Source organism: Sus scrofa, chromosome 17 (genome assembly GCF_000003025.6).
Source record: "Sus scrofa isolate TJ Tabasco breed Duroc chromosome 17, Sscrofa11.1, whole genome shotgun sequence".
In the NCBI taxonomy this organism is placed as follows: Eukaryota; Metazoa; Chordata; class Mammalia; order Artiodactyla; family Suidae; genus Sus; species Sus scrofa.
Genome location: NC_010459.5, coordinates 32,283,497 through 32,311,274, shown reverse-complemented (window position 1 = coordinate 32,311,274; position 27,778 = coordinate 32,283,497). Strand labels below are relative to the sequence as shown.

Sequence of the window (27,778 nt, the reverse complement as noted above, 5' to 3'; positions counted from 1 at the left end):
AATAAAAAGGGGTGAGCTCTTGATATATGCTATGAAATGGATGAATCTCAAAATAATTATGCTAAGTGAAACAAGTCAGAGAAAATAAAATACATACAGTATGATTCCATTTAAATAAAACTCTAGGAAATGCAAACTAATGCAGTGACAGAAAGCGTATTAGTAGTTGCCTGGGAGTGGAGAAAGAACAGAATGGAGACCTTACAAAAGGCCACAAGGAAACCTGGAGATAATGGATATGGACATTACCCCTTGATTGTGGTGGTAGTTTCACATGTGTATACAGATGTCAAAACATTATACTGTATACTTTAAGTATGTGCAGTTTACATCAATTGCACTGCCTTATAAAGCTGTTTTGTTTTGTTTTTCAGGGGTTTTTTTTGTTTGTTTTCCTGTCTTCTTGTCTTTTTAGGGCCGCACCCATGGCATATGGAGGTTCCCAGGCTAGGGGTCGAATTGGAGCTGAAGCCACCGGCCACAGCAACACAGAATCCAAGCCACATCTGCAACCTATACCACAGCTCACAGCAATGCCAGATCCTTAACCCACTGATCGAGGCCAGGGATCAAACCTGCATCCCCATGGATGCTAGTCAGGTTCGTTAACTGCTGAGCCACAATGGGAACTCCCATAAAGCTGCTAAAAAAAACACAAAAAAACAAAAAAACAAAAAAAACACGTTGGCAGAAAATCAGTGAGAACACTTCCTATACCATAATAACTAAATGACAAATGTAAAAGTGGAGAGAGTTGAGTCAGAGTTACTCAGAAGGGTACTGGAAGGGTTAGAAGGCTAAATTAAATCAACCAACCAACCAACCATGAAATGTTGTGTTAACTCTAATGACCTCAAAAAGTAGAATTACTTAAACCTCAGAAGCCATTTAAAAATGCAAGTGCCTCACTGATTTCTTGCTTCACTTTCACATACAGTTCTTTGTCCTGAAGGTTTATTAACTTTTAACCTCCAGTTTCACACCCAACCTCAAACATCCTTTTCTGCAACATCTGTGTTTCCATAAAATATGTGTGTGTATAAATTTGGTCTCATGATATTCTTATAAGTTGATCCTTTCCTCAGTCCTTTAGTATTCTATATTTAAGCAGTCCACATATCAGTTGTATGCTACTTATTTTTACTAGGTTAAGCCTTAACTAATAGAAATAACAGCATAAATATAGTAACAAACAAGTGGTTTCATTCATAAATAAATCCATAACAAAGCGAGCCCCCCCCCCCATCCCTTTGATGGCTGCAAGCTAGAAAGGGAATCCAGTGAGTGTTATTTCAGCATTTGAAATCAATGACTGGAATTTCAGGCCCACCATAAACTGTGTCTCTGGGTTAAGTGAGGATGAAGCCAGGATTCAAACCCCAAAGCTGCTTGGCTCCAGAGTCCATGTTTTTAACCACTTTGCACATTCACTGCCTCTCAAATGTTTAAATGGAAGTGCTAGTAAGTGAAAAAACAAAATTACACATAGAGTATCTGAGGAAGGACAAACAAGAAAACTGGTTCACTGTGGGGAAGGAAAATGGGTAGCTGACCAACAAACAACCTGATCTAAGTAACTTTTATGACTCAATTCTGTGAATGTAAGTGAAAACGAGATAAAGAAGGAGGTCTACTTGATATAGAAAAATCTCCAAGATATACTGTCAAGCGAATTTTCAATTAGGTTAACAACAGGACACAAATATGTTCCCTTTCTAAAAAAAAAAAAAAAAAAAAAAACTAGCATACAGATGACAGTGTCATCTCTGCGATAACTGGGGCTGGGTATCTGGGATGATTAGAAAGCTTTGTTCATTATTATTTGTGTGCTGTTTTAATTTTTTTTAATTATATGATATATTTTCATAATAACAATGTTAAAGAACAAATAAATACCAAACTCTGCCATTCTATGGCTCTGAGCAAGTCTGCTTCATCTCTCAGAGTCTCATTTTCCTTTTCTGGACAACACTGCTCCCTTGTAAGGTCGTTATGTAAGGTCTCACTGATACCTCATTAAAACAACAACAGATTTCAGGGGAACAAGAGCTGAGAGAAGGATACTAACTCACAGCTTATCTCACAGTGATATCACTATCAATACCTTCCTGTGAACAGAGGCCAAGCTGCCCCAGCCCTGAGTCCCACCTTGATAAAAGCACTGACCTAGGATGCAGAGGATCCCATCAGGTTGAGACTTGCTGCTTTGGGTCAGGATGCTCTGAACCTGGCGGAGTCGACTGCAGCTGCAATAAAACAGAAATCAGCTTCCTGAAAGCCAGCACATGAAGGCATGAGGAAGAGAATGATTGTTAGGGATGGAAACTAGTCCTTGTGTGGCTTTGGTATCAGAATCCAAAAAAAAAAAAAAAAAAAAAAGAGAGAGAGAGTATTCTTTTTCTCTCTATTTTTAAAGAAGAGATGATGCAGAATTAGTCTGAAGACTAAGTCTGAACTGCTGATTACAAACTCTCTCTGGATCAACAAAGGATGGAGCCAAAAGTCCTCTCATGATCAATGCTGCACAGGACTGTAACTCAGCAGCTGACCAGACGGACCTCTAATGACTTTTCATTTTTGAAGATTATCAAAGAAAAGTTTCCACATTAGTCTGTCCTGTGGTCCTCATCGATCAGTTAAAAACAAAACAAAAACAAACAGATAAAAACCAAAAGCTCATCTATGGACCTTAAGGCAGCTCTGATTCTTAGTCACAACTACCCCCACAGAGAGTGTAGGAAGATGATACTTGCTCCCATTTCTGTGCAGACCTCCGATTCCTTTGGTCTTAAGGTTATGCCATTCCTCCCAAACAAAGGATAAGGAGACATTAATGTCACTTCAAAGGACCCCATGCTGTCCATATCAATCCCTCCTCCTTCCCAGAAGCCCCAGAGAGAGGTGCTTGCTTTCCTGCTTAAGACTGATCTTCCACTGAGTGTTCACATAACCTTCAGGTTCAAGATCTGTCCCCACTATTCATTCCCTAACACTTCTATATTAATTTTTTGTCCTTACCATCAACATATTCCCAGCTCTACCACATCATTATTAACTAAGATCCTCCACAAACCACCTACACTAACTGTTCCATCCGTAACAATCATACTTCATCCTCACCCTTCTCTTTTGGTACACTGCCCTACGCTCACTCAGGCAACAGTATTTCCAGCCAGACCACAGCATTTCCCTTCCTTGAATTCTCCCTTCCCTCTGGATTCTTTCTGATGTTCCCACATCCCAAATCCATGACTTAGTGACCCTTATCCCTGTTTTCCTCAAGATGTTTACAATCTTCCACCTAATACCAAAACCAGACAAAGAAAGAAACGAACAAACTACAGCCCAATATCCATCATGAATATAAATGTAAAAATCCCAATTAACTATCAGCAAGTAGAATTCAACAACATATAAAAGATTGAGACACCATGACCAAGAGAGATCCAAGTCCGGGTCATTACTGGAAAATCAATCAATATAATCCATCATCTAACAAGCTAATGAAGAAAAAAAATCACAAAACCATATAATTGGAGTTCCCATCGTGGCTCAGTGGTTAACGAGTCCGACTAGGAACCATGAGGTTGTGGGTTCGATCCCTGGCCTTGCTCAGTGGGTTAAGGATCTGGTGTTGCTGTGAGCTGTGGTATAGGTCACAGACGCAGCTCAGATCTGGCGCTGCTGTGGCTGTGGCGTAGGACGGCGGCTACAGCTCTGATTGGACCCCTAGCCTGGGAACCTCCATATGCCGCAGGAGCAGCCCAAGAAATGGCCAAAAAAAAGAGACAAAAACCATATAATTGATGCAGAAAAATCATCCAACAAAATCTAATCAACACCCATTTGCAATACAAACACTCGGAAAACTAGAACTAGATGAATTTCCTCAACTTGTTAAAGATGATCTACAAAAAACCTCCGAAGCAAAGTTTGGGATATACTTAATGGTGAAAGACTAAATGAGGAACAAGAAAAAGATGACTGCTGTCATTACTCCCGTTCAAGTTTCAATACTAGAAGTTCTAGCCAATGCAATAAGGCAAAAACAGGAAATACAAAGCATACAGATAGAAAAGGAAAAAATAAAACTATCCCTATTTGCAGATGACATGATGGTCTATGTAAGGAATCTCACAGAATCTACAGAAAATAAATCTTAGAATAAGTGAGTTAAATGGAGTCGCAATATCAACAAAGAAAAAAACAACTGTAGGAACTCCTGCTGTGGCACAACAGGAGCTGCAGAGTCCCTGGAGCAATGGGACACGGGTTCAATCCCTGGCCCTCTCACAGTGCATAAAGGATCCAGCATTGCTGCAGCTGCTGTGTAGGCCATAATTGTGGCTCGGATCTGATCCCTGGCCCAGGAACTCCACATACTGTGGGACAGCCAAAAAAGGAAAAAAAAAAAAAAAAACAAAAACAAACCCCAACTGTCTAAACAGACAGAAACCAAAATTAAAAATACAGTATCATTGGAGTTCCTGTAGTGGTGCAGCAGCAACGAATCTGACTAGAAACCATGAGGTTGTAGGTTCCATCCCTGGCCTCACTCAGTGGGTTAAGGAGCTGGCGTTGCTGTGAGCTGTGGTGCAAGTTGCAGACACAGCTCGGATCTGGTGTTGCTGTGGCTGTGGCATAGGCTGGCAGCTGTAGCTCCAATTAGACCCCTAGCCTGGAAACCTCCATATAATGTGGGCATGGCCCTACAAAGCAAAAAAAAATAATACAATAAATACAGTATCGTTTAAATATAAATCTAAAGATGCACAGGACTTACATGGTAAAAACTAAAAAACACTAATAAAGCTAATCAAATAAGAGATGAATCAAATAAGTGTAGAGACATACTGTATTCATGGCCTGGAAGACTCAACATAGGTATAAATGTCAATTCTCCTCAAATTGATGTGTAAGTTTGACACAATTTCTATCGAAATCCCAGCAAGGTTTTTTGTAGATATACACAAGATTACTCTAGAATTTATATGAAATGGCAAAGAAACTAGAATAGCAAAAACTTTTTAGAAAAAGAATAAAGTGGGAGGAACCACCCTACCTGATGTCAAGACTTATTATATAGCTAGAGTAATCAAGACTGAATGGCACTGGCTGAAAGACACATATATCAATGAAATGGCAAATAACAGCTAGAAATAGGTCCATACAAACATAGCCAATTAATATTTGACAAAGTTTGGAAAGCAATTCAGTGGAGGAAAAAGAGCCTCTTCAATAAATGGTGTTGGAACAACAACAGAAGAAAAATAGTGTCTTCAATAAATGGTGTTGGATATCCATAGACAAAAAACATGAACCTCAATCTAAACCTTATACCTCACAAACAAATTAACAAAATAGATCACAGATTTAAAATTTTTTATGTAAAACTATAAAATATCTTTAGAAGAAAATATTTAGGACTTAGTTCTTAGAGTTGATATATAAAAGAGCCATTAAAAATTTGATAAATTGGGACTTCATCAAAATTAAAAATGTTTGCTTTGTGAAAGAACCTGTTGAAAGAATGAAAAGAAAAGCCACAGGTTGGGAGAACATATTTGCAAATCACTTATTTCACAAGTAAAACATAAACTCTCAAAACTCAACAGCAAGATACCAAACAATCCAATTGGAAAATAGGCAAAAGACATGATGAAATATTTTCTCGGGAGTTCCTGTCGTGGTGCAGTGGTTAACGAATCCGACTAGGAACCATGAGGTTGCGGGTTCAATCCCTGCCCTTGTTCAGTGGGTTGTCGTGAGCTGTGGTGTAGGTTGTAGAAGCGAAATCCCGCCGCGTTGCTGTGGCTCTGGCATAGGCCGGTGGTTACAGCTCTGATTCGACCCCTAGCCTGGGAACCTCCATATTCTACGGGAGCGGCCCAAAAAATAGCTAAAAAGACAAAAAAAAAAAAAAAAAAAAAAAATTTTCTCGAAGTAGATATAGAGATGGCACATAAGCATATGAAAACATTTCAACATTATTCTCCATTAGGGAAATGCAAATTAAAACCATAATGAGGAGTTCCCATCATGGCTGGTAGTAATGAACCCGACTAGTATCCATGAGGATGAGGGTTCAATCCCTGGCCTTGATCAGTGGGTTAAGGATCTGGTGTTGGCCATGAATTATGATGTAGGTCACAGACATGGCCTGGATCCTGCGTTGCTTTGGCTGTGGTGTAGGCCAGCAGCTGCAGCTCCAATTCAACCCCTAGCCTGGGAACTTCAACATGCTGCAGCTGTGGCCCTAAAAAAGCAAAAAAAAAAAACCAAAACAAATGAAAAAAACCAACCAAACAAAAAACCCCCCCAAACCATAATGAGATTACTGCTACACATCTATTAGAAAAGTTAAAATAACAACTAGTGATGATACCAACATGCTGGTGAAGAATCAGAATCATTCATACATTTCCAAAATAAACTAAAGACGACACCAGTAACGGAAAGACATTCATGTTCATACACTACTACACAAAGCAATCTACATATTCAATGGAATCTCTATCAAAATTCCAGTGCCTTTTTTTTTAAGAAATAGAAAAACCCATCCTAAAATTCATACGAAATTGCAAGAGACCCACAATGGACAAAGCAATATTGAAAAAGAAGGATAAAGCTGGAGAACACACTTTCTGATTTCAAAAATTATTACAAAGCTACAGAAACTATAACAGTTTAGTACTGGCATAAAGACAGACAGATAGAATAACAGAATAGAACTGAGAGCCCAGTAATAAACTCTCTTTGTGACTGGCTTATTTCACTTACCATAATGTGCTCATTGTCAATTTTTTTTTTTTTTTTTTCTTTTTAGGGCCGCACCCTTGGCACATGGAAGTTCCCAAGCAAGGGGTCAAATCCTAGCTGCAGCTGCCGGCCTACACCACAGCCACAGCAATGCCAGATCCGAGCCTCATCTGTGACCTACACCACAGCTCACGCCAATGCTGGATCCTTAACCCACTGAGGGAGGCCAGGGATCAAACCCAAGTGCTCATGGATACTATTCGGGTTTATTTCTGTTGAGCCACGACAGGAACTTCTTACCAAACGATTTTTGACAAGGGTACCAAGACTGAGAAAGGAGAGTTTTTTCAACAAACAGTTTTGGGAGAACTATATTGCTACATGCATCATCATCATCTGGACTCTGACTTTACACCATATACAAAATTTAACTCATAGGCATTCCCTGGTGGTCTAGTGGTTAGGACTCTTTCACCACTGCGGCCCAGGTTCAATCACTGGTCTGGGAACTGAGATCCCACATCAAGCTGCTGCATGCCTCAGTCAAAATCCTCTAAGAAACAACAAAAAAAAATTTAACTCAGAATAAAGACCTGGAGTTCCCGTCGTGGCGCAGTGGTTAACAAATCTGACTAGGAACCATGAGGTTGCGGGTTCGGTCCCTGCCCTTGCTCAGTGGGTTAACGATCCGGCGTTGCTGTGAGCTGTGGTGTAGGTTGCAGACGCGGCTCGGATCCCGCGTTGCTGTGGCTCTGGAGTAGGCCAGCGGCTACAGCTCCAATTGGACCCCTAGCCTGGGAACCTCCATATGCCGCGGGAGCGGCCCAAGAAATAGCAAAAAGACAAAAAAAAAAAAAAAAAAAAAAAAAGAATAAAGACCTAAGTGTACCCCCAGAGAAACGAAAGACTCAAAGAGATACCTGTACACCCATTTTCATAGCAGCAGAGTTCACAACAGTCAAAAGGTAGCAGCAACCCAAGTGTCTATGGACAAAGATATGGTATATACGTACAATGGAATACCATTCAACCCCCCCCCCTTTTTTTCTTTTTTGAATGCCCTGTGGCATGTGGCGTTCCTAGACCAGGGATCAGATTCAAGCCACAGTTGGGACCTACTGCTCCTTTAGCCCACTGTGGGGGCCAGGGATCAAAATGGTATTCTCACACTGCACAGATACCGAAGATCCTGTTTCACCACAGCAGGAACTCCTCAGTCTTAAAAAGGATGGAAATTCTGAAACATGCTAAAACACTGGATGTATCTTAAGAACATTACAGTAAGTGAAACTGTAGTATCACTGTAGATACTGTAGTATCTAGTATCTAGTATCAAAAAGACGAATATTGTATGATTCCATGTTTTTGAGGTACCTACAACAGTCAAATCCACAAAGATAGAATGATGGTTGCCAGAGGCCGAAGGGAAAAGGAGTAGAGAGTTATCATTTAATAGGTAGGTAGCAGACTTTCAGTTTTGCAAGATGAAAGAGTTCTGTGGATATATCCTGGTGATGTGGCACAACAATGTTAATGTACTTAATGTCACTAAACTGTACCCTTGAAATACTTAAGATGGTAAATTTTATGTGTATTTTACCAAAGTTTAAAAATTTTTGAGTTTAAATTTGTTTAAATTAAAGTTACAATTTCAGGAGTTCCTGTTGTGGCTCAGCAGAAATGAAGCTGTCTAGGATCCATGAGGATGCAGGTTCAAGCCCTGGTCTTGCTCAGTGGGTTAAGGATCTGGTATTTCTGTGAGCTGTGGTGTAGGTGGCAGACACGGCTTGGATTCCATGTTGCTGTGGTGTAGGCCAGCAGCTGCAGCTCCTATTTGACACCTCGCCTGGGAACTTCCATATGCCACAGGTGCAGCCCTGAAAAAAAAGCAGGAAAACAAAAATAAAAACAACAACAACAAAAAAACCAGAGAGAATTATTCTAATGTAAAAGAGATTAAAGAATAATAATAAAAAATGCAATTTACACGCCTTAATTTGATTTAAACAAACAACCATCCCACTCCCCCAGGGAAACATCAATGAGACATCTAAGAAAAACTGAATATGCCCTGAATATCACTTCTTGGCCTTCTGGCTAAGATCAAGTGTTAATTTTCACAGCTGAGATAAAGTTAGGATGGTTACACAGTAGAATGTCCTTTTTAGCAGATGCATGAAGAAGTACTTAGGAGTGAAGTATTGTGATGACTGAAACCTGAAAAAGGTTTAAGAGAAAAGAAGAATGAAGAGAAAAGAAAAAGTAAAGACAATGCACTTAAGGCAAAAAGTTAAAAACTGGTGAATCTAAGTGATGGGTACAGAGTGTTCACTGTACTATTCTTTTGTCTTTTCTGTGTGTTTGAACATTTTCAAAATAAAAACCTGGGCCTAGAGATAAGGGTGACACGTGGACTAACTTAGGGTTTTTAAAGTAGCAGATGAGCAAGACTAAAGTAAGAAAACTTTTTTCCCTGGGAAATGGTTGCCTGACCCCCCCTACTTGCTCATGTTTAAAATTCATCTTGCACTAATTCTCTACACTAGAAATATTTCATTAAGTTGGTCCTTTGGTCCCTTTCCCAACCCTGGCTGACTGCCAAGTTTCCCAGAGCTCTTTGGTTTTCAAACTTAGAACCAGCCAGTGACCAGGAAACATAGAGCTCCCCCACTATTGCTATGAGAAGCCAAGACATTACTAAAGACAGCAGCAGAAAGAGTTTCTTTCTCATAAGTATCTTGGCCAAATAAAGTGGAAGTACATAAAATGTAGAAAAACCTTCCTTTTCCCAGAGTAAAATATTATCACAGTGAGACAGCCTGGGACCTGGGACCTGGGTCCCTTTGCTGCAGTGCTTGCACCTGGACAAACATCTCCTCAAGCAACAAAATACAAACAATATGGGACTAAAAATAACTGCATACACAGCTGCGGCAAATTATGGACAAGAAGACACAGAAAGACCAAAACCCACATGCCACTTGTAAAGAGCCAGGAGTAGAAACAGGGAACCGAGAGCAAGAACAGGTACTGCACATGCCCCCTGCACACACCATCATCAAAAGGCTGGGCAAACCATCTAAGTCACCCCTCTGGTCTGACCCCTGGACCTGCCCCTACCCTCATGCCATATAAGGAACCAGCTCACCCCCCTGAGTGAGCAAGTAAGGGAGTAAGGGAACCTGTTACTTGTTTTCACTTCCTCCTGAGGCATCAGGAACCCTAAAGCTTTGCCTGAATCTGTCTGGCCTTTTATCAATTTCTAGTGGTTACTGGTTATGGAAGGCCAAGAGCCCTGGCCAGTAACAATGGTATCTTCTATTTACTTGTCAACTGGGTAGAACTAAATTCAGTTTCCTATTTTCTTGTCAACTGGGTAGAACTAAATTCAGTTCTTTTTTCCTTTGAACATTTTCTTGCTTCCCAAATTTAATTTTTAACCAGATAGCCTATTATTTGTCACTGAACCATTAAACCTGTCACTTACTGAAATATTTACCTATTAAAAAAAAAAACAAACCTGGTTAACTATAAAGAAAACCACAATCATTCATCTTCTTAGCACCCAGAATTAACCACTATTAACATTCTGGCATATTCACTTTTATCTATGTTAGTGCCTTTTAAATTACGTAAAATAGTAATTTACTATCTTTTTCCATTTTTAAAAAAATGGAAAAGTACATATAAAACTAAAGTGTTCACTATTCCTCACCTCCAGAGTTCACCATTATGAGTTTGTTGTGTAGCTATCCAGTCTCTTTTTCCCTTTTCTCAATAAAAACTTTTAAACATACACCAGGCCCAGCAAAATCATTGACCTCTAGCTTCTAGGTCTACCTGAGCATAGCTGGCACATCCTGGGTAAATGGCCTGTGGTCATCCATAACCTTATAAAGTTCCTCCTCTTGAATACCTGCAGACTCAGCAGACCCAGTAATGCAGTTTACGTCAAATATGCTGCCTGTATACCATACTACACTTCTCATGTTCCTTGGATTCAGGCTCAGAATCTAGACATGTTAGATAACAAGACGAAAACAAGACCCAAACAAAAGCAGTTTGCCCAAAATCACAAAGTTAAGTAAAGATTAAAAGTACTGGAACCTGGAGTTCCCATCGTGGCTCAGTGGAAATGAATCTAACTAGCATCCATGAGGATGCGGGTTTGATCCCTGGCCTTGCTCAGTGGGTTAAGGATACAGCATTGCCATGAGCTGTGGTGTAGGTTGCAGACACGGCTCAGATCTGGAGTTGCTGTGGCTGTGGTGTAGGCCAGCAGCTACAGCTCTGATTTGACCCCTGGTCTGGGAACTTCCATATGCCTCAGGTGTGGCCCTAAAAAGATTAAAAAAAAAAGTGCTAGACTTTGAACCACAGGTGGTCTGACTCTGAGCTTTTTCTTTCCGATATACCTCACTGGTTTCTTGACAATACAGTTAGCCTCAGATAAAATGTTTCTGAATTCTAAACAATCACCTCTGTTCTCCCCATCTTCCATTTTATACAGTAATAGTTAATTTTGCTGCTTGCTGCTTTTGTAACAATTACTGTACACATAGCCAAGTATAATTTGTGTTTTATTATCCTAGTTGCCAGAGAAATGGAGAAGAAAAATTGAAATATTTATTTTTGCCCATTTTTATTCCATAATTTATGCCTTTTGATTTTCAAAATGAAGCAATTAAAACATGCATACATTCTCCTTATATCATATATGCTTTGTTTTGAATGTTTCACAAAGTGAATCCTCATACCAATTTGCTTCATTTCATCTTATAAAACTGCTGTGAACAATCTTCTATGAATCTCTCAGTAATGTACAGTTTGGATGAGTTTTGGGGGAGAGAGTTGTTTTTACATAAAATCAAATAATGAGATACGTAACTTCTGCAATATGCCTTTTTCATTTAACATGTACCTTAAGATCTTTCCAAGTTAGTAAATAGAACACAACCTTATTTTTAAAACTGCTGTACTACATTCTTTTGTTTTCATTTAAACAGATACTATGATTGAACATTCAGGATTTTTATTATTTTTGCAAATAGTAAACAATATTTCAATGAACAACTTTATATATCCATCTTTGGTACAAGCACTAAAGTTTTTGTAAAGTAGTAACCAGCACTGCCACATTAAAAGGTATCTGCATTTAAAATTTTGATAAAACAGGAGTTCTCATTGTGGTTCAGTGGTAACGAACTCAACTAGTATTCATGAGGATGCAGGTTTGATCCCTGGCCTCACTTAGTGGGTTAAGGATCCAGCACTGCTGTGAGCTGTGCTGCAGGTTACAGACGCAGCATGGAGCCAATGTTGCTGTGGCTGTGGCATAGGCCAGCAGAGCAGCTACAGCTGCGATTCAACCCCTAGCCTGGGAATGTCCAAATGCCACATGTGTGGCCATAAAAAAATAAAGTAAAATTTTGATAAAACATTCACCCAATATACCAGAGTACCTGTTTTCCCAGAACTTCTAAACAATGTGTTACCACTCTTCAGCTGTTACCTGAACGGTTAGAACTTTCATTATTATACTGTTGTCCCTCAGTATTCATGAAGGATTGGTTTCAGGATCCTTCAGACACCAAAATCTGTAGATGCTCAGGTCGTTTATATAAAATGGCACAGTATTTGCATACAATCTATGCACATCCTCTAGTATACTTTAAATCATCTCTAGATTACTTATACCTAATATGATATATAGTTATAAATACTATATAAATGCTATGTAAATAGTTGCTTGCATATGGCAAATTCAGGTTTTGCTTTTTGGAACTTAAATTTTAAAAATATATTTTTTATTTGGTTAGTTGAATCCATGGATTCAGAACCTGGGGATATGAACAGCTAATTGTACTATTGTTTTATTTAGGATTTTTGCACTTGTAGTTCTCCTTTGTACTCTTCTAGTCAATTACCAGGATTATGCCAGCACCAGAGAACAAGTAGGAAAGCTTTCTGAGGTATATATTTCACTTAGATGCTTTGCATTTTTATTTCCCTTGGTAACATACATTGTGTCCTTCTCTGCCACAGCATCCAATCATGACTTAACCAGAGCAAGTGAGTCCTTTCTAGGGATTCTCTGTTTTAGAGATAGAAGGGAAATGGTCTCTAGGGTTACCAGGCAGGAAAAAAAATGTGGATTGGGGGCTATAAGGACAGAGGCAACTATTCTGATAGCAGTCTTGGTTCCAGTTTCTGAAGCCCTAGTTCCTGCAGCTTTTCCTACAAGTCTATCTCCCCACTATTCCTTCCAGCCAAGTAAGTTAATATATTCATTCCTTTTTAAGTTTACTCTTTTTTGCACATGGCATGTGGAAGTTCCCCAGGCCAGGGATTGAATCTGAACCACAGCTGTGACCTATGCCACAGCTGTGGCAACACCAGATCCTTTAACCCACTGTGCTGGACTGGGGGTTGAATCCACACCTCTGCAGTGACCCAAGCCGCTGTGATTGTATTCCTTTTTTTTTTTTTTTGGTCTTTTTTTAACGGCCGCACCAGTGGCATATGGCTAGGGGTCGAATCAGAGCTGCAGCTGCTGGCCTACACCACAGCAACGCCAGATCTGAGCCACGTCTGTGATCTACACCACAGCTCATGGCAATGCAGGATACTTAACCTGCTGAGTGAGGCCAGAGATCGAATCTGAGTCCTCATGGATACCAGTTGGGTTCCTTACTGCTGAGCCACAATGGGAACTCCTGCAGTTGGGATTAACACATTGTGCCACTATGTAGGGAACTCCTACTTTAATCTTTTGAGCTGGGTTTCTGTCAGCGAAACTTGTAACAGAAAGCACTCTTCTTATTACAAAATCAATCCCAGGAAATGCTTAGGGTTGAAGCATACTAATGTCTATAACTTACTTTGAAAAGCATTAAAATATAGGATGGGTTGATGGATTGATGGATAGTGGGATGATTATATATTAAGGCAAATAGAGCAAATATATTAAGCACAAAATCTAGGTATGAATATATATGAATATCTTTTTTAAAATTTTTATTTTTTTTTATTTTTTAGCTTTTTAAGCCCAAACCTGAAGCATATAGAAGTTCCCAGGCTGGGAATTGGAGCTGCAGCTGCTGGCCTACACCACAGATCCAAGCTATGTCTGCAACCTACAGGGCAACAATGGCAACCCCGGATCCTTAACCCGCTGAGCGAGGCCAGGGATTGAACCCACATCCTCATGGACACTAGTCAGGTTCATTACCACTGAGCCGGAATGGGAACTCCCGAATATACATGAATATCTACTAAACAATAATTTCAACTTTTCTGTACTTATGATCAGTTTCATAATAAAATACTGGGGGGGGGATCAACAGCAGGAGTAATATAAGCCATATTAACATTAATTGGGACTTCAGGTACTGATAACAAAGGAGCTCCTGTAAGACTTCTAAGAAAAGAGTTTAAGAGTTTAAGAAAGTTGGCCCAGCATTAAAGTGGCAATTATTTATTCCCTTTGTAAAACAGACTTGGAAAAAAGGCAAGGAGGCAGAACATGCCTCAAGGCAATAAATGTCATTTCCCACTGATATCCGTTCCAGAGCAACAACTTGCAATGGAAAAAGCAAAGCCAACATCACTGCTGTCATGATCAATACATGGTTAACCGGTGACCATAAAGTGCCTCAAACTGAAGGGGTGGACACACGCACACAACACACACACACACACACAAACACAGTTATGACTGAGAAAGATGTTAGCATCATTTGACCATTTGATGACTTGAATTTTCTTTCAGCATTTTCACATAGTGGACCAGAGCCATTAGTAACTCTAAGCAATATAACTGTCACTCCACACAACTACTTCCCTGTGGTAGAGACAAAGAGCTGCCTAATCCATGTCTATTCTTGCCTTCTTTTTTACTAATAGCTCCCGATTTTATTTGGAGCAGCAATGGCCCAGAGCTGACCAATGAGATATGCAAAAGCCATCAGCTCTCTGAAGGGAGGGAACTGACTCAACTAGGAGAGCTCTCCATACTCTTCCCCTTCTTGCCTGACAGATGTGATACCTGGAGTACCTGCAGCCATTTTGTGACCATGAAGTTATGCAGAAGATGTAATCTACTTGCTAAGGATAGCAAAATACAAATAGAGAAGAGTCCTAGTTCCCTGACGACTTCATACTAGGAATACGCTGCCCTTTTCTAGATAGACACCTTTTGCAAGAGAGAATAAACCTCAAAGTTAAATCATTATTGTTCAGTGTCTTTTACCAGCTGTCACAGTTCCTAATTGAGAGGCAACCTTACCTAAACTGGTTAAAACTGCAATTCATGTCTACACATATTTCACTGATTTGGGGTATATTGAAGACTTTCTAAAGACAAACTAAATCTGAGAACTTCAGAAAATGGTACCCACCACAAATGGAAAATGTTATCTCAAAGTTTGTCACTATATTCACTGTAACAATATTTTATTTTCCATTTTCTTCCTTTTCCCTAGCTTTTCTGAGCACCTCCACATACAATCTGCTCTTTGTAAAGTGAGTTTCACAAGTCTTCATTCAGAAAGCATCCACAACTACTTTCCCTCACTTCTTTGGCTATTAAAAGCATGCCAAATCTAAATGCAATGTGGAATCCTGAATTAGATCTTGGAATAAAAATAGACATTAGTGGAAAAAGGGAAAGTCCAAAGTCTGGCGTAATAAAACTCCAAGTAAGCAAGAATATTACTAAGTAAATGAAAGTTTAACTATTAAACAAAAGTTTACTAAGTAAATTAATGCACTACCAATATTAATTTCTTAGTTTTGATGAATGCACCATGGTTGTTTTAACATTAGAGGAAGCAGGGTGAAAGCTATACAGGAATACTAGGTACCATATTTGCGACTCATCTATAAATGTAATACTATGTACCATATTTGGGACTCATCTATAAATGTAACATTATCTCAAATAAAAAGTTGAAATGAAGTAACTTTTACTCAAACTACGGTTCAAAATCACAGGAAATTGTTTTAAATTTTATGTGCAAATTCTGCTTTTTCATTTTAATTTTAGGACAAAACAATATTTAAGCTGCATAGCTCTTAAAGGCATCCGCCTCTCATTTATTCCAGCTCTCCAAAAGTAGAACACCACAGAAAAGCTCAAGAGCTAGGAAACAATATTGTGCACTATTACACATATTTAAATTTAAACATGTGGGAGTTCCCATCATGCACAGCAGAAACAAATATGACTAGGAACCATGAGGTTGCGCGTTCAATCCCTGGCCTCACTCAGTGGGTTAAGGATCCAGCGTTGCCATGAGCTGTGGTGTAGGTTGCAGACACGGCTCGCATCTGGCGTTGCTGTGGCTCTGGCGTAGGCCGGCAGCAACAGCTTCCATTAGACCCCTAGCCTGGGAACCTCCATATGCCATGAGTGTGGCCCTAAAATAAATAAATAAATAAATAAATTTAAACATGTGTATTTAAATACATTTAAATAAATGTATTTGATAATACGTTTATTTAAATAATTTAATAATTTAAATTATATTTATTTTTGTTAAATTTATTAAAATTATTAAGTTATTTATTAAAATTTAATATGTACTAAACTTAATTAAACTTAAATAAATTTAATAAAAATAAATAGATTTAAATTTTACATAAATTACAATACTGTGCACTATTAATGCAATTATACTCACTAAATATGAGTCTCAGAACACAGTCATCCCATACACATACGAAAAGCAAAAAGAAGCATCTCCTGCTTTTTGAAAAGTTCTCTTTTACAAAAGACCTACCTGTTTTCATTAACTGAAATAAATGTGAAGAGGGTTTTTGCTTTTATTTAAAAAAGGTAAAAAGCAAAGAAAGCCAGGATCTGCTTTTTGCATCTGTGGCATATGGAAGTTCCCAGGCCAGGGACTGAACCTAAGTCATAGCTGCAAGCGATGTTGTGCCCCAGGCTGGGGATCAAACCCACACTTCCACAGCAACCTGAGCTGCTGCAGTCAGAGTCTTAACTCACTGTGCCATAATGGGCTCTCCCAGCAAGCATCCGTTTTTCAGTGGAGCAATGAGAGTGGCATTGCCAAGCTCCTTCCCTGGGAAATACACTCAGCATCTGAGCAACGAGCCTCCAAAGCTTTGAACTGGTCTATGAGCATCTATGCTTTACCCTGATTTATTCTGTGCCCCTATTAGCAAGATGTGTTCTAAGGTAATTGCTGCTCCAATTTATGGCACTTCAGCATACAAAGTCATAGTCTTGCTCTGCATTTTGAGTTGTCTCAAGGCAGGGACAATTATTACTTCTGTAATTTGTAACCCAAAAGAGAACCATGGGTATTGTTGGCAGCTGGCCAATAATTATCACCTGAAGAGATAACCTGCCTCTGTGAGGCTTAAGTGCTCTCTGCAGAACATCAGTGTGGTGAACCACCTTCCCGCCACACAACTCACAACTGCGGTTCTCCATTCTCTGAACATCCACGAAGTTTAACACAGCCCACAGTTTCACCTGTAATTATTCCCTATTCATTCAATAAATAATTATCAATGAAGCGGTGTGCTCTGCAGAGAGCTCAGCTGGAAGGCAGCTCATCCTGGAGTAAGTGTTAAAGTGAGCTACGCTGGTCCTGGGGCGCTGCCACCGCTGCCCTGGTCCTGGGAGGATTTTCGACCTGCCGCGCCCAGCCTCACAGGGACACCCGGAGGCAGGGAGCAAGGGGCAAGCCAGAAAGATTCGAGAAACTCACCTGCTTCTCTGCTTTACCTGATGGAGAGAAGATGACTGCAGAGAGGATTTCTGGTGAGAGTGCGGGCAAAGAGAAATTGAAAGAAAAGCCTTAAAGATAAAGACTCTCCCAAATCAAGAACGGAACATCTGGAGACGGGATTAAGATGCAGAATAGAAGGACTGGAGCTCAACTTCTCTCATAGAAACAACAAAATTACAACCAAATGCTGAGCAACCTTCAACCAAATGGACCAGAAACTTTCAAAAAGATATTCTGCTCCAGAAGACAAAGAGGAGGCCACATCAAGAGGTAGGAGGAGGGATTACGTGATATAAGCAACCCCACACCTCCCCCACAGACTGGATGCCCCATAGACTGGAAAGTAACTGTATCAAAGAGACTCACCACAAGAATAACAGTTCTGAGCCCCACATCAAACTCCCAAGTGTGGGGATCTAGCCCTGGGAGAAAGAGCCCCCGGAGCATCTGGCATTGAAGGCCAGTGAGGCTTGTGCACAGGAGTGCCACAGGACTGGGGGAAACGGAGACCCCATTCTTGAAAGGCACAAACAGACTTTCAAGTGCACTGAGTCCCAGGGAAAAGCAAAGGCTCCACAGGAATCCAGGTCAAACCTGAATGCAGTTCTTGGAGGACCTCCTGGGAAAACAGGGGTGAATGTGGCTTGTTGTGGGGGAAGGTCACTGGAGGCAAAGCTCACAGGAATATTCATCAGCTTGTGCTTCTCTGGAGGTGGCCATTTTGGAAAATCTGGCCTCACCCATCAGCACTGAGAAGCCCCAGGCCAAACAACTATCCAGGTGGGATCACAGCCTCACCCACCCATAAACAGGCTGCCTAAAGACTTCCCCCAGGCACATAGCTGCCTCTAATCTCACCCAGAAACAAAACCCCACCCTCCAGAGGGATAGGAATCAGCTCCACCTACCAGTGGGCAGGCATCAGTCCCTCCCATCAGGAAGCCTATAGGAAGCCCCCATACCAAATGCAGAGCAGATACCAGAAGTAAGAGAGGCCACAACTCTATTGTCTGCAAAAAGGTCACCACACTAAAAACCTATAAAAATGAAAATACAGAGAACTATAACTCAGATGAGGGAGAAAGAAAAAAAAACAGACAAACAGCTAAGTGATTAGGAGATTCTCAGCCTCCAGGAAAAAGACTTTAGTCTGTTGATGATGAAGATGATGCAGGACATTGGAAATAAACTGGAGGCAAAGATGGATAATTTACAGGAAACACTGAGCAAAGAGATACAAGATATAAACTTAAGCAAGAAGAGATGCAAAATATAATAACTAAAATAAAAAATTCACTAGAAGCAGCCAACAGCAGAATACAGGAGGCAGAAGAATGAATAAGTGAGCTGGAGGAGAGATTAGTGGAAATCACTGATGCAGAACAGAAAAGAGAAACAACATTGAAAACAAACGAAGAGAGTCTCAGAGGACTCTGGGACAACGTTAAATACACCAACATCCATATTATAGGGGTGCCAGAAGGAGAAGAGAGAGAGAGAAGGGGACAGAAAAAATATTCCAAGAGATAATAGCCGAAAACTTCCCTAACATGGGAAAGGAACCACTCACTCAAATCCAGGAAGTGCAACGAGTACCATATAAAATAAACCCAAGGAGGAACACCTGAGACACATATTAATCAAACTGACCCAAATGAAAGACAACGAGAAAATCTTGAAAGCAGCTAGGAAAAAGAAACAAATAACATACAAGGGAACCCCAATGAGGTTATCAGCAGATTTTTCAGCAGAAATGCTGCAGGCCAGAAGAGAATGGCAGGATATACTTAAAGTGATGAAAGGAAAAAACCTCCAACCAAGCTTACTTTACCCAGCAAAGCTCTCATTCAGATTTGAAGGAGAAATCAAAAGCTTTACAGATAAGCAAAATCTAAGAGAATTCAGTAACACTAAAACAGCTTTATAACAAATACTAAAGGAACTTCTCTAGGCAGAAAAGAAAAGGCCACAACCAGAAACAAAAATACCATAAAAGACAAGGCTCGCAGGTAAAGGCAGATATGCAGTAAAGATATGAAATCATCCAAGCACAATTATGCTACCAAAATCAGAAATTGTGAGAAGAAGAGGGTACAAATGCAGGACACTGGAGATGCACTTGCAATTAAGAGATCAACTTAAAACAATCTCGGATATATATACAGACTGTTATAACTGCAAACCAAAAATCTACAATTGACACACACACAAATAAGAAAAATCAACTCAAATACAACACTGAAGATAGTCATCAAACCGCAAGAAGAGAGAACAAGAGAAGAAGGGAAGAAAAAAGAGCAACAAAAACAAATCAAAAACAATTAATAAAATGGCAATAAGAACATACATATCAATCATTACCTTAAATGTTAATGGACTAAACGCCCCAACCAAAAGACACAGACTGGCTGAATGGATACAAAAACAAGACCCATATGTATGCTGTCTTCAAGAGACCCACTTCACTTCTAGGGACACATACAACTTGAAAGTGAGAGGATGGAAGAAAATATTCCATGCAAATGGGAATCAAAAGAAAGCTGGAGTAGCAATACTCCTATCAGACAAAATAGTCCTTAAAATGAGGAATATTTTAAGAGACAAGGAAGGTCACTACCTAATGATCAAAAGATCAATCCAAGAAGAAGATATAACAATTTTAAATATCTATGCACCCAACATAGGTTCACCACAATACATGAGGCCACTGCTAACAGCCTTAAAAGGACAAATCGACAATAACACAATAATAGTGGGGGACTTTAACACTCCAATTACAGCAAAGGACAGATCATCCAGACAGAAAATCAATAAGGAAACACAGGCCCTGAATGAAGCAATAGACCAGATGGACTTAATAGATATTTATAGGACATTCCATCCAAAAGCAACAGAATACACATTCTTCTCAAGTGCACATGGAACATTCTCTAATATTGATCATCCTCAATAATTACTGCAAGCAGTGTTTAATAATAGCTAGTAACAACAGTTCATATTTAGTGAGTGCTGACTATGTACCAGACACTAACCTAAGCACTAGGGCAAGCAACGTGGGAAATGGCAATAAAGAAATGGTCCCAGCCCTTTGGTAATTTCCAGGAGCAACAAAGAAGGTCCTTCCTTATGATCCTTTAACAAGGAAGAAACCCCACCTATAGGTGGCACAGAGGAACCCCAGCAAGGAACTCCTTAATCAGACTGTTTTGCTAGAGCACACCCCATTCAGTGAGGGCTTATGTAAAGTCAAACTATGAGACCCTGCATGTGTGAAATGTCTTTATCCTTCACTCACACCTACCTGAGAGTTTGGCTGTTTACAGAATTCTAAGTGGGAATTCACTTTCCTTTAGAAGGCACTCCTATCATCTTCTAGTGTCCAGTATTGCTATAATCTTAAGCTTTCTGACTCTAGGTGATTTGTAGATATTCTTTTGTCTTTATACTGCTCAAAAATTTTATGATGCTGTGCCTTGGCATGGAGTTTTAAAATTAATTGTGCTGCAAATGAACCTTTCCACAGGAAAGAAACTCATGGACTTGTAGAACAGATTTGTGGTTGTGAAGGGGGAGGGGGAGGGTGTGAGATGGAATCTGGGGTTAACAGATGCAAACTACTGGATTTGGAGTCGAGAAGCAATGAGATCCTGCTGTATAACACTGGGAACTGTATCTAATCACTTGATGGAGCATGATGGAAGATAATGTGAGAAAAAGTATATATATATATATATGACTGGGTCACTTTGCTATACAGTAGACAATTGACAGAACACTGTAAACCAACTATAACGGAAAAAATAAAAATCATTTAAAAAAATAAACTAAAATTGACTAAGGATAAACAAACAAATAAACTTATAGGGAAAAAAATAAAATTAACTGTGCTGGATTCTTGGTGGGTTCTTTTAATCTATAAACTAATGTCCTCTGGTTTTGAGAAACGATTTTATTTTGGATGATTTATTCATGCCAACAACAATAACCACCCAGTATCCTATCTTCCCTGTCACAGACATTTACAAACCTCTAGGTCATTAAGCCTTCCACATTCCCTCTATTTAAGTTTTTGGATCACTGTCTCTTTGCTATTACTACTCCTACCTTGATTCATGATGATCTCAATATGCACTGAGGTGACCTTTCCACTATCCTTATCTCTCAGTTCCTTTATTTCTATCTTCCAATGATGCCCTCTAGCCTACCTCAGCCACTTCCTCTCCCAGTGCCTACAATGAAGCAGCTCAACACATCTGAAGGGAAAACATTCAATCATGCTAAATTGGGTCTCACCTTAAATCTATGACAACAAATGCTAAATGGGCACTTGATGTTGTCTCGCAATCCTAAAATATTTCCTTATTCAACTCATTTTCCCTCATTCTCCTGGATGAATTTTATAGCTTCTCCTCAAAACTTCCAACATCCCCCCCGCTTTCATTTTTAGCTGAAGACCTTCCTTCTTATTTAGTTGAGATATAGACATAATCAGAAGAGACCTTTCACTCTGTCATACCACCAACCTACCAATGCACCAGTATTTGGGTCCACATAGTTGTCACAGATGAACTATCCATGTATCTACCTAGTCCGAGGCCAACATATCCATTTATATCCTAGACCCCTTTCCTTCTCATCTACTCTGTAACTGTCCTTTCTCTCTCTTTAACCATCAGTTTGTCTCTTTGTACTCCACCATTCCCATTAATTTACAAACATACTATATTACCTGCCCACCTACAAACAAATAGAACTCGTAACACTTCATGCCCTTCCAGCCACAGTCCTATTACTCTGCTCTCCCTTACAACAATCATTGAAACAACATCACTACGACTGTCCACACTCACTGTCTTCAATTCCTCTCCTATTTTCTCTTGAACCCACTGCACCAAAACTGTTCTTGTCAAGGTCACCAATGACCTCCACGTTACCAAATCTAATAGTCTATTTCTGCATTTATTATTTGACTATCTATGAATGTCTTTGATTCCTCTCCTATCTCAGAGGAAGAGAGCCATTTTGCCTAAGAATTTGGAAGACACTGCTACACGGATATCCCAGGGCGTGGATGTTGGTCCTCTTCTCTATCTACATATATTCCCTGGATCTCTATATAGTCTTATAGCTTTAAAGAAAAATTTGGGAGTCATCAGTATATGGGTGGTACCTCCAGTTCCCATCTCCCTCCTGAAATCCAGACTAATATATCCAATTGTTAATCCATTATCTCCACTTGCATATCTATCAGGAAGTTCAAAATGAACAAAGCCAAAACTGAACTCTATTTTCTTCACAAACCTGCTCTTATTCCCACGTTCCCAATATCAGTAAATGGCAACTCCATTCTTCCAACTGCTGAGCCCCCAAATGACTATGCCTCTTACATTATTGTGCCTTCAACCTTATTTCCTCCCCAGTACTTATTTCTCACCACTCTGTATTATGATTATTATAGTTTTTAATCTCTACAAAAGAGATCTCGGAGGGCAGGAGCCTGCCTTATTTGTCTGAATCCACAACACCTAGCACAGTGTATGTTAAGAGTATTTGCATAAAGAGGCAATGAAATTTAATCTGTTAAACATGTCCTGAGCAGGAGCAGATTCCTCTGCAGAAAAAGATGTGAAGTAGGAAAGCATATTTCAGCTATTTCCACAGGTTCCTTAGTAAAGATAGTTATTTGGTAATTACTCCAAAACTTTAGTGACTTGAAACAAAGGCTTACTTCTTGTTCACTCTACATGTCAAGCATAGGTCACCTGGAAGCTTGCTCTGGTAGTTCCCAGACAGACAGACTAGCCACCATCTGAAGCACCAACAGTCACCAAAACAGAGGGAAAGAGAGCGGCAAATTACATACTAGAAGCTTGTACCATGACGGACATCCATTATTCCTGTGCACATTTCATTGACCAAAAGCAACTTACAAGGCCATACCTAACTTCAAGGGGAAAAGCAAGTCACAATTGTACCACGTGCCCAGGAGACAGAAACCAAAAATACCTGATGGAGAGCACTGATGACTATCTTATTATTAAAAAGAAGCTTCTAGTTCTTTTTTTGCTTTTTAGGGCCACACTTGTGGCATTTAGAAGTTCCCAGGCTAGGGGTCTAATTGGAGCTGCAGCTGCCAGCCTATGCCACAGCCAAAGGAACACATCTGTGACCTACACCACAGGTCATGGCAATGCCGGATCCTTAACCCACTGAGCGAGGCCAGGAATCGAACCCTTGTCCTTATGGATACTAGTCGAGTTCACTACCGCTGAGCCACAATGGGAACTCCAAGAAGCTTCGAGTTCTAAGCATCAATACTTTAACTCTATTCCTCATCTGTGAAAATGAACTCCATTGCTAGAAGAAAACCACACACTTGCAAAGTACTATCTATGGGTCTTTAGGAATGTAACTTCACCAGTTAGGCCTGCCTCTTTCATCACTCAGGAGGCAGAGTGCAGCGGAGAAGCCAAATATGGGTGGCAGGAAAGTCTTGAGCACAAACCTCCTAGAAATGTTCATTGTCAAAGTCTGGGAAAGGCTGCACTGAATGAGTAAGAAAAGCAGGTTCAGTTAAAAACGGCAGAGGAAAGAGGGGAACTCACCAAATTTCTTTGATGAAAGGTATAAAACAGCCAGGCTTTGGGGTTCCTTGCACTATTCTTTGTCTTAAAACTAACAAGTTGCACTCAAACCACGTGATGGAAAAGTCAGAGTTTGAGTATAATTAGTAAAGTTAACCAAACATTAATCTTTTTAACATAGAAACATTCCTTACAAAAAAAAAAAAGAAAAAAAAAAGCTGCATACTGCCATGCTGCTACAAACAAGAAAAGCAGTTATTTTAGAGATAGATTTTACTTGGAAGCTCTTTTTTACTCCTAAAAGTCACAAAGACTCAAGATTCCAAAGCTCAAGATGATATGAGATGAAACCCAAGTCTACACAGATTTAACATGTGGCTGCCCAAAGTTCTAAAGTTTTCTGTGTAGCTTCTATCTTATTCAAAGTTGAAATACTTTCTTTTTTTTTTTTTTTGTCTTTTTTTTGTCTTTTTTTGTCTTTTTTTGTCTTTGTTGCTGTTGTTGTTGTTGTTATTGTTGCTATTTCTTGGGCCGCTCCAGCGGCATATGGAGGTTCCCAGGCTAGGGGCTGAATCGGAGCTGTAGCCACCGGCCTACGCCAGAGCCACAGCAACGCGGGATCCGAGCCACGTCTGCAACCTACACCACAGCTCACGGCAACGCCGGATCGTTAACCCACTGAGCAAGGGCAGGGACCGAACCCGCAACCTCATGGTTCCTAGTCAGATTCGTTAACCACTGCGCCACGACGGGAACTCCTGAAATACTTCCTAACAGTGAAACTGGTTGCCAGAAACGTTAGGACAGATTGGATGTCGTTACCATAAGCAGCTAAACAACTGGAACTGTATAGCCCACTGGAATTCCACTGAAGAGAGCAGATCAGGAGTCCAAACATGTCACCTAATGTCACCTGACAAATCGGAAGCAAATTAGCAAACTCCCAAATGCAATCAAGCATATCCAGTCCCACCTCCCCCATCCTTTACTTATTCAACAAACGTTTTAGTTGCTGGGTGGAAGAAGGAATGTCAGTAAGAGAGGGACAGGATTCTAAGATTTAGTTCTTACTCTCCATGGGTTTGGTGGAGTTAAAACAAACAAACAAACAAAAAAAGATTTGCGAGCAAAATCTTAAAGATGTCTTCAATACCAAGTAACAAGGAAACGGGAAAAGACCGTTCTAACATGTCCGTTGACAATCTTCTCTCAAGGGATATTTGCTTTGCCAAGTAGCTAGAAGAGAAAAAAAGCAAACAAAACAAAGCAAACTCTCTTCTGGTTTAATGACAGTTTAGCAGAACCAGAGTCCATTTCTTTCTTCTCCCTCCCTTCCTCTCAACGGCCTCTGCCAAAACCCCTCCACACTCTGCTGGTGGCCCCAAATCAGCTCCAACACGAACAATACCCAGACTATCAAGGTCAGCCCCAAAGGCACAGGGAGCAGAAAGCAGAAACAAATTTTCCTAGATCAAAAAGGGGCGGGGACCTCCCCCATACCAAGGCACCCGGGGGCTCTACCTCGAGGCTCTGTGCCCTGGAGCTCGCCGCTTTCGGGGCTTCTGGCCATTTTCCCCTATCCATCCAATTAATTTTTATCCCTTGCGCCCCAATCTGAGCTCCCCGACGTGGAGGGAGGGAGGGTAGCGACGCAGGCGAGTTGGGGGGAAACGCGCAATGGGGAAGATGCTGTCCGTGTGGGTGTTCATAGGGGCCAGGAGGTGGGTAACTCTCTAGGGAAGGCGCAGTGAAGGTAAAAGGCTCTAAAGGAGACCTACGGTAGGGGAGCATGATAGGTAAGCTGTTTCGGGGGAAACCCATTTAGGGGTTCTATACTGGGAAGCTATTGTGAGGATACGTCTCCATAGATGGCCGTGTCTGGGGGATATAATCCCATGCGGCAGGCAAGAAGCCACTGTGGAGGTTCTCGATAACGGAATCTTTCCGGGGAAGGAGGGTGAGGAACGTTCTACGGGGGTGGGGATGTCACTGCAAGGGGGTCTTCACAGGGGAGCCGTTGTGGGGTTGTCGACAGAGGAGCCATTGTGGGAGCCTCTGCATGGGGCGCAGTTCCTTGGGAAACGTTCCCTACTCAGGGAGCCGTTTCGGGGAAAAAACGCCCGCAAGGAAGCCATGTCGGGCCACGCCCTTCGGCGGGAGGCGTCGCCAGACCCCTACAGCCCGCAACCTCCGGCACCCCCCCCCACCGCCTCTCTGCGGCCTCGGCCCCGCATACCTGACGGATGGCGACCCGCGCCCAGGGCCGCCGGGGGACCGCGCGCGGGGTAGCCCCAGCCGATGCGGGGGGTACACGTCCATGGCGACGGGCGGCGGTGGAGGAAGAGCTGGCCGCAGCGAGGGTCGCTCAGGCCCGCGGGGCGTCTCCAGGCCGGCTACGACCGGGCGGGGCGGCGGGGCGTGCCGGGTGGGTGGGGGGCGCGGCGCGCGGGGGCACGTAGGGGGCGGGGGCGGGGGCGGAGCCGGACGCGCGCGCAAGGAACGCCGATGGGGGCGTCGGGAATGGCTCAGGGTTGGGGACAGTAGCGCAGCTGCAGGGCCACGTCCTTCTTAAGCTTCGAAGCGGCGGAGCCGGACGTTGGGTGCGCGAGTCCCCAGAGTGAGAGCTAAAGCGCTGATGCTCTGTTCAGTTCTCTGGCCCGGCATCCTGGGGTGGAACTCTCAGTAGCGCCCCCAGCCACGCACACGGGCGCGCCCGGGGGCGGGGCCTAGCTCTGCTCCTCCCCGCCCTGCTCCTCTCTGTTGGTACTGCCTTCAGCAAAGCCTTCTGCTGCCGCTGCGGGGTCCCCAATACCGACGGGACCTGAGCACCTTCCCGGTGACTGGCTCGCGTACCGCGATCTCCCAGGCCGGTTCCTTGCTGCTGTTCCTCACCCGCTGCTAGTCAGTTGCGCACCCTCCCTCCTTCAAACATCTAACCATTTCCTAGCTGACCTTATGTTAGTAGTGCACGCCCAGCCTTGCGCAGATGTTGGGGTCCCAGAAAATCCCTGCCCTTTTCTCTTCTGATTCTGAGTCGACCCGTTTCCGACTGCAGGGCCTTGTGCAGAAACCTAATCCCACCGAGCCTTAGTCTTCTGTGTAGTTTACAGAGTTGCCAGACGTCCTGTATATACAAGACGTATTTAACAACTTTGTCTTGCGTCATATATTTTGTCAAATGCCGTAAATGTCCTATATTCATCTTTTTACAGTCAGTTACAAAAATGTTTGAGCTATTTTTCCGCCACAGTAATTGGCGCTTAAATCACTAGATGAAAATATTGCCTCTGCTAGTAAAAGATCTGGACAGTCGCTGTAGTGTCTCCAAGTTTAGCTGAGGGAAGACCAAAAGAAGGAACTAGAAATTAAAAGTACTTATTTTACATATTCAAGAAAGGAAAAGTCCTTTTTGGCCCACGTTCCAATGCGTGAACCAGTAACCACCATTATTTACAGATAACTTCGCGTCAATTCACAGGATCTACAAACCAGCCAATCAACGACAGCCTCACTCCAGCGGCTTCTGAAAATCAGCCAGTCAACAACAGCTTCACTCCGGTAGCTGGGCTTCTGAAAGTTCGTATATCAATGACAGCCCCGAGCTTCTGAAAGTCAGCCAATCATTGACAACTCCACGCTTCTAGGCAACAACCAATCAGCAAGTGCCTCACTCCA

At 41.5% G+C, this 27,778-nt stretch overlaps 1 protein-coding gene across 1 annotated transcript in view; it reads right to left on the bottom strand.

The window, feature by feature from the left end:
• Positions 1–26,528, bottom strand: part of C17H20orf194 (chromosome 17 C20orf194 homolog) — a 153,097-nt gene extending 126,569 nt beyond the window's left edge. Inside the window, exons 1-2 of the mRNA XM_021078124.1 lie at positions 26,340–26,528; positions 2,167–2,246 (exon numbers count right to left, since the gene is read on the bottom strand). Coding sequence (XP_020933783.1) covers positions 2,167–2,246; positions 26,340–26,422 — 163 coding nt within the window. The 5' untranslated portion in view covers positions 26,423–26,528. The remainder of the gene's footprint in view (positions 1–2,166; positions 2,247–26,339) is intronic.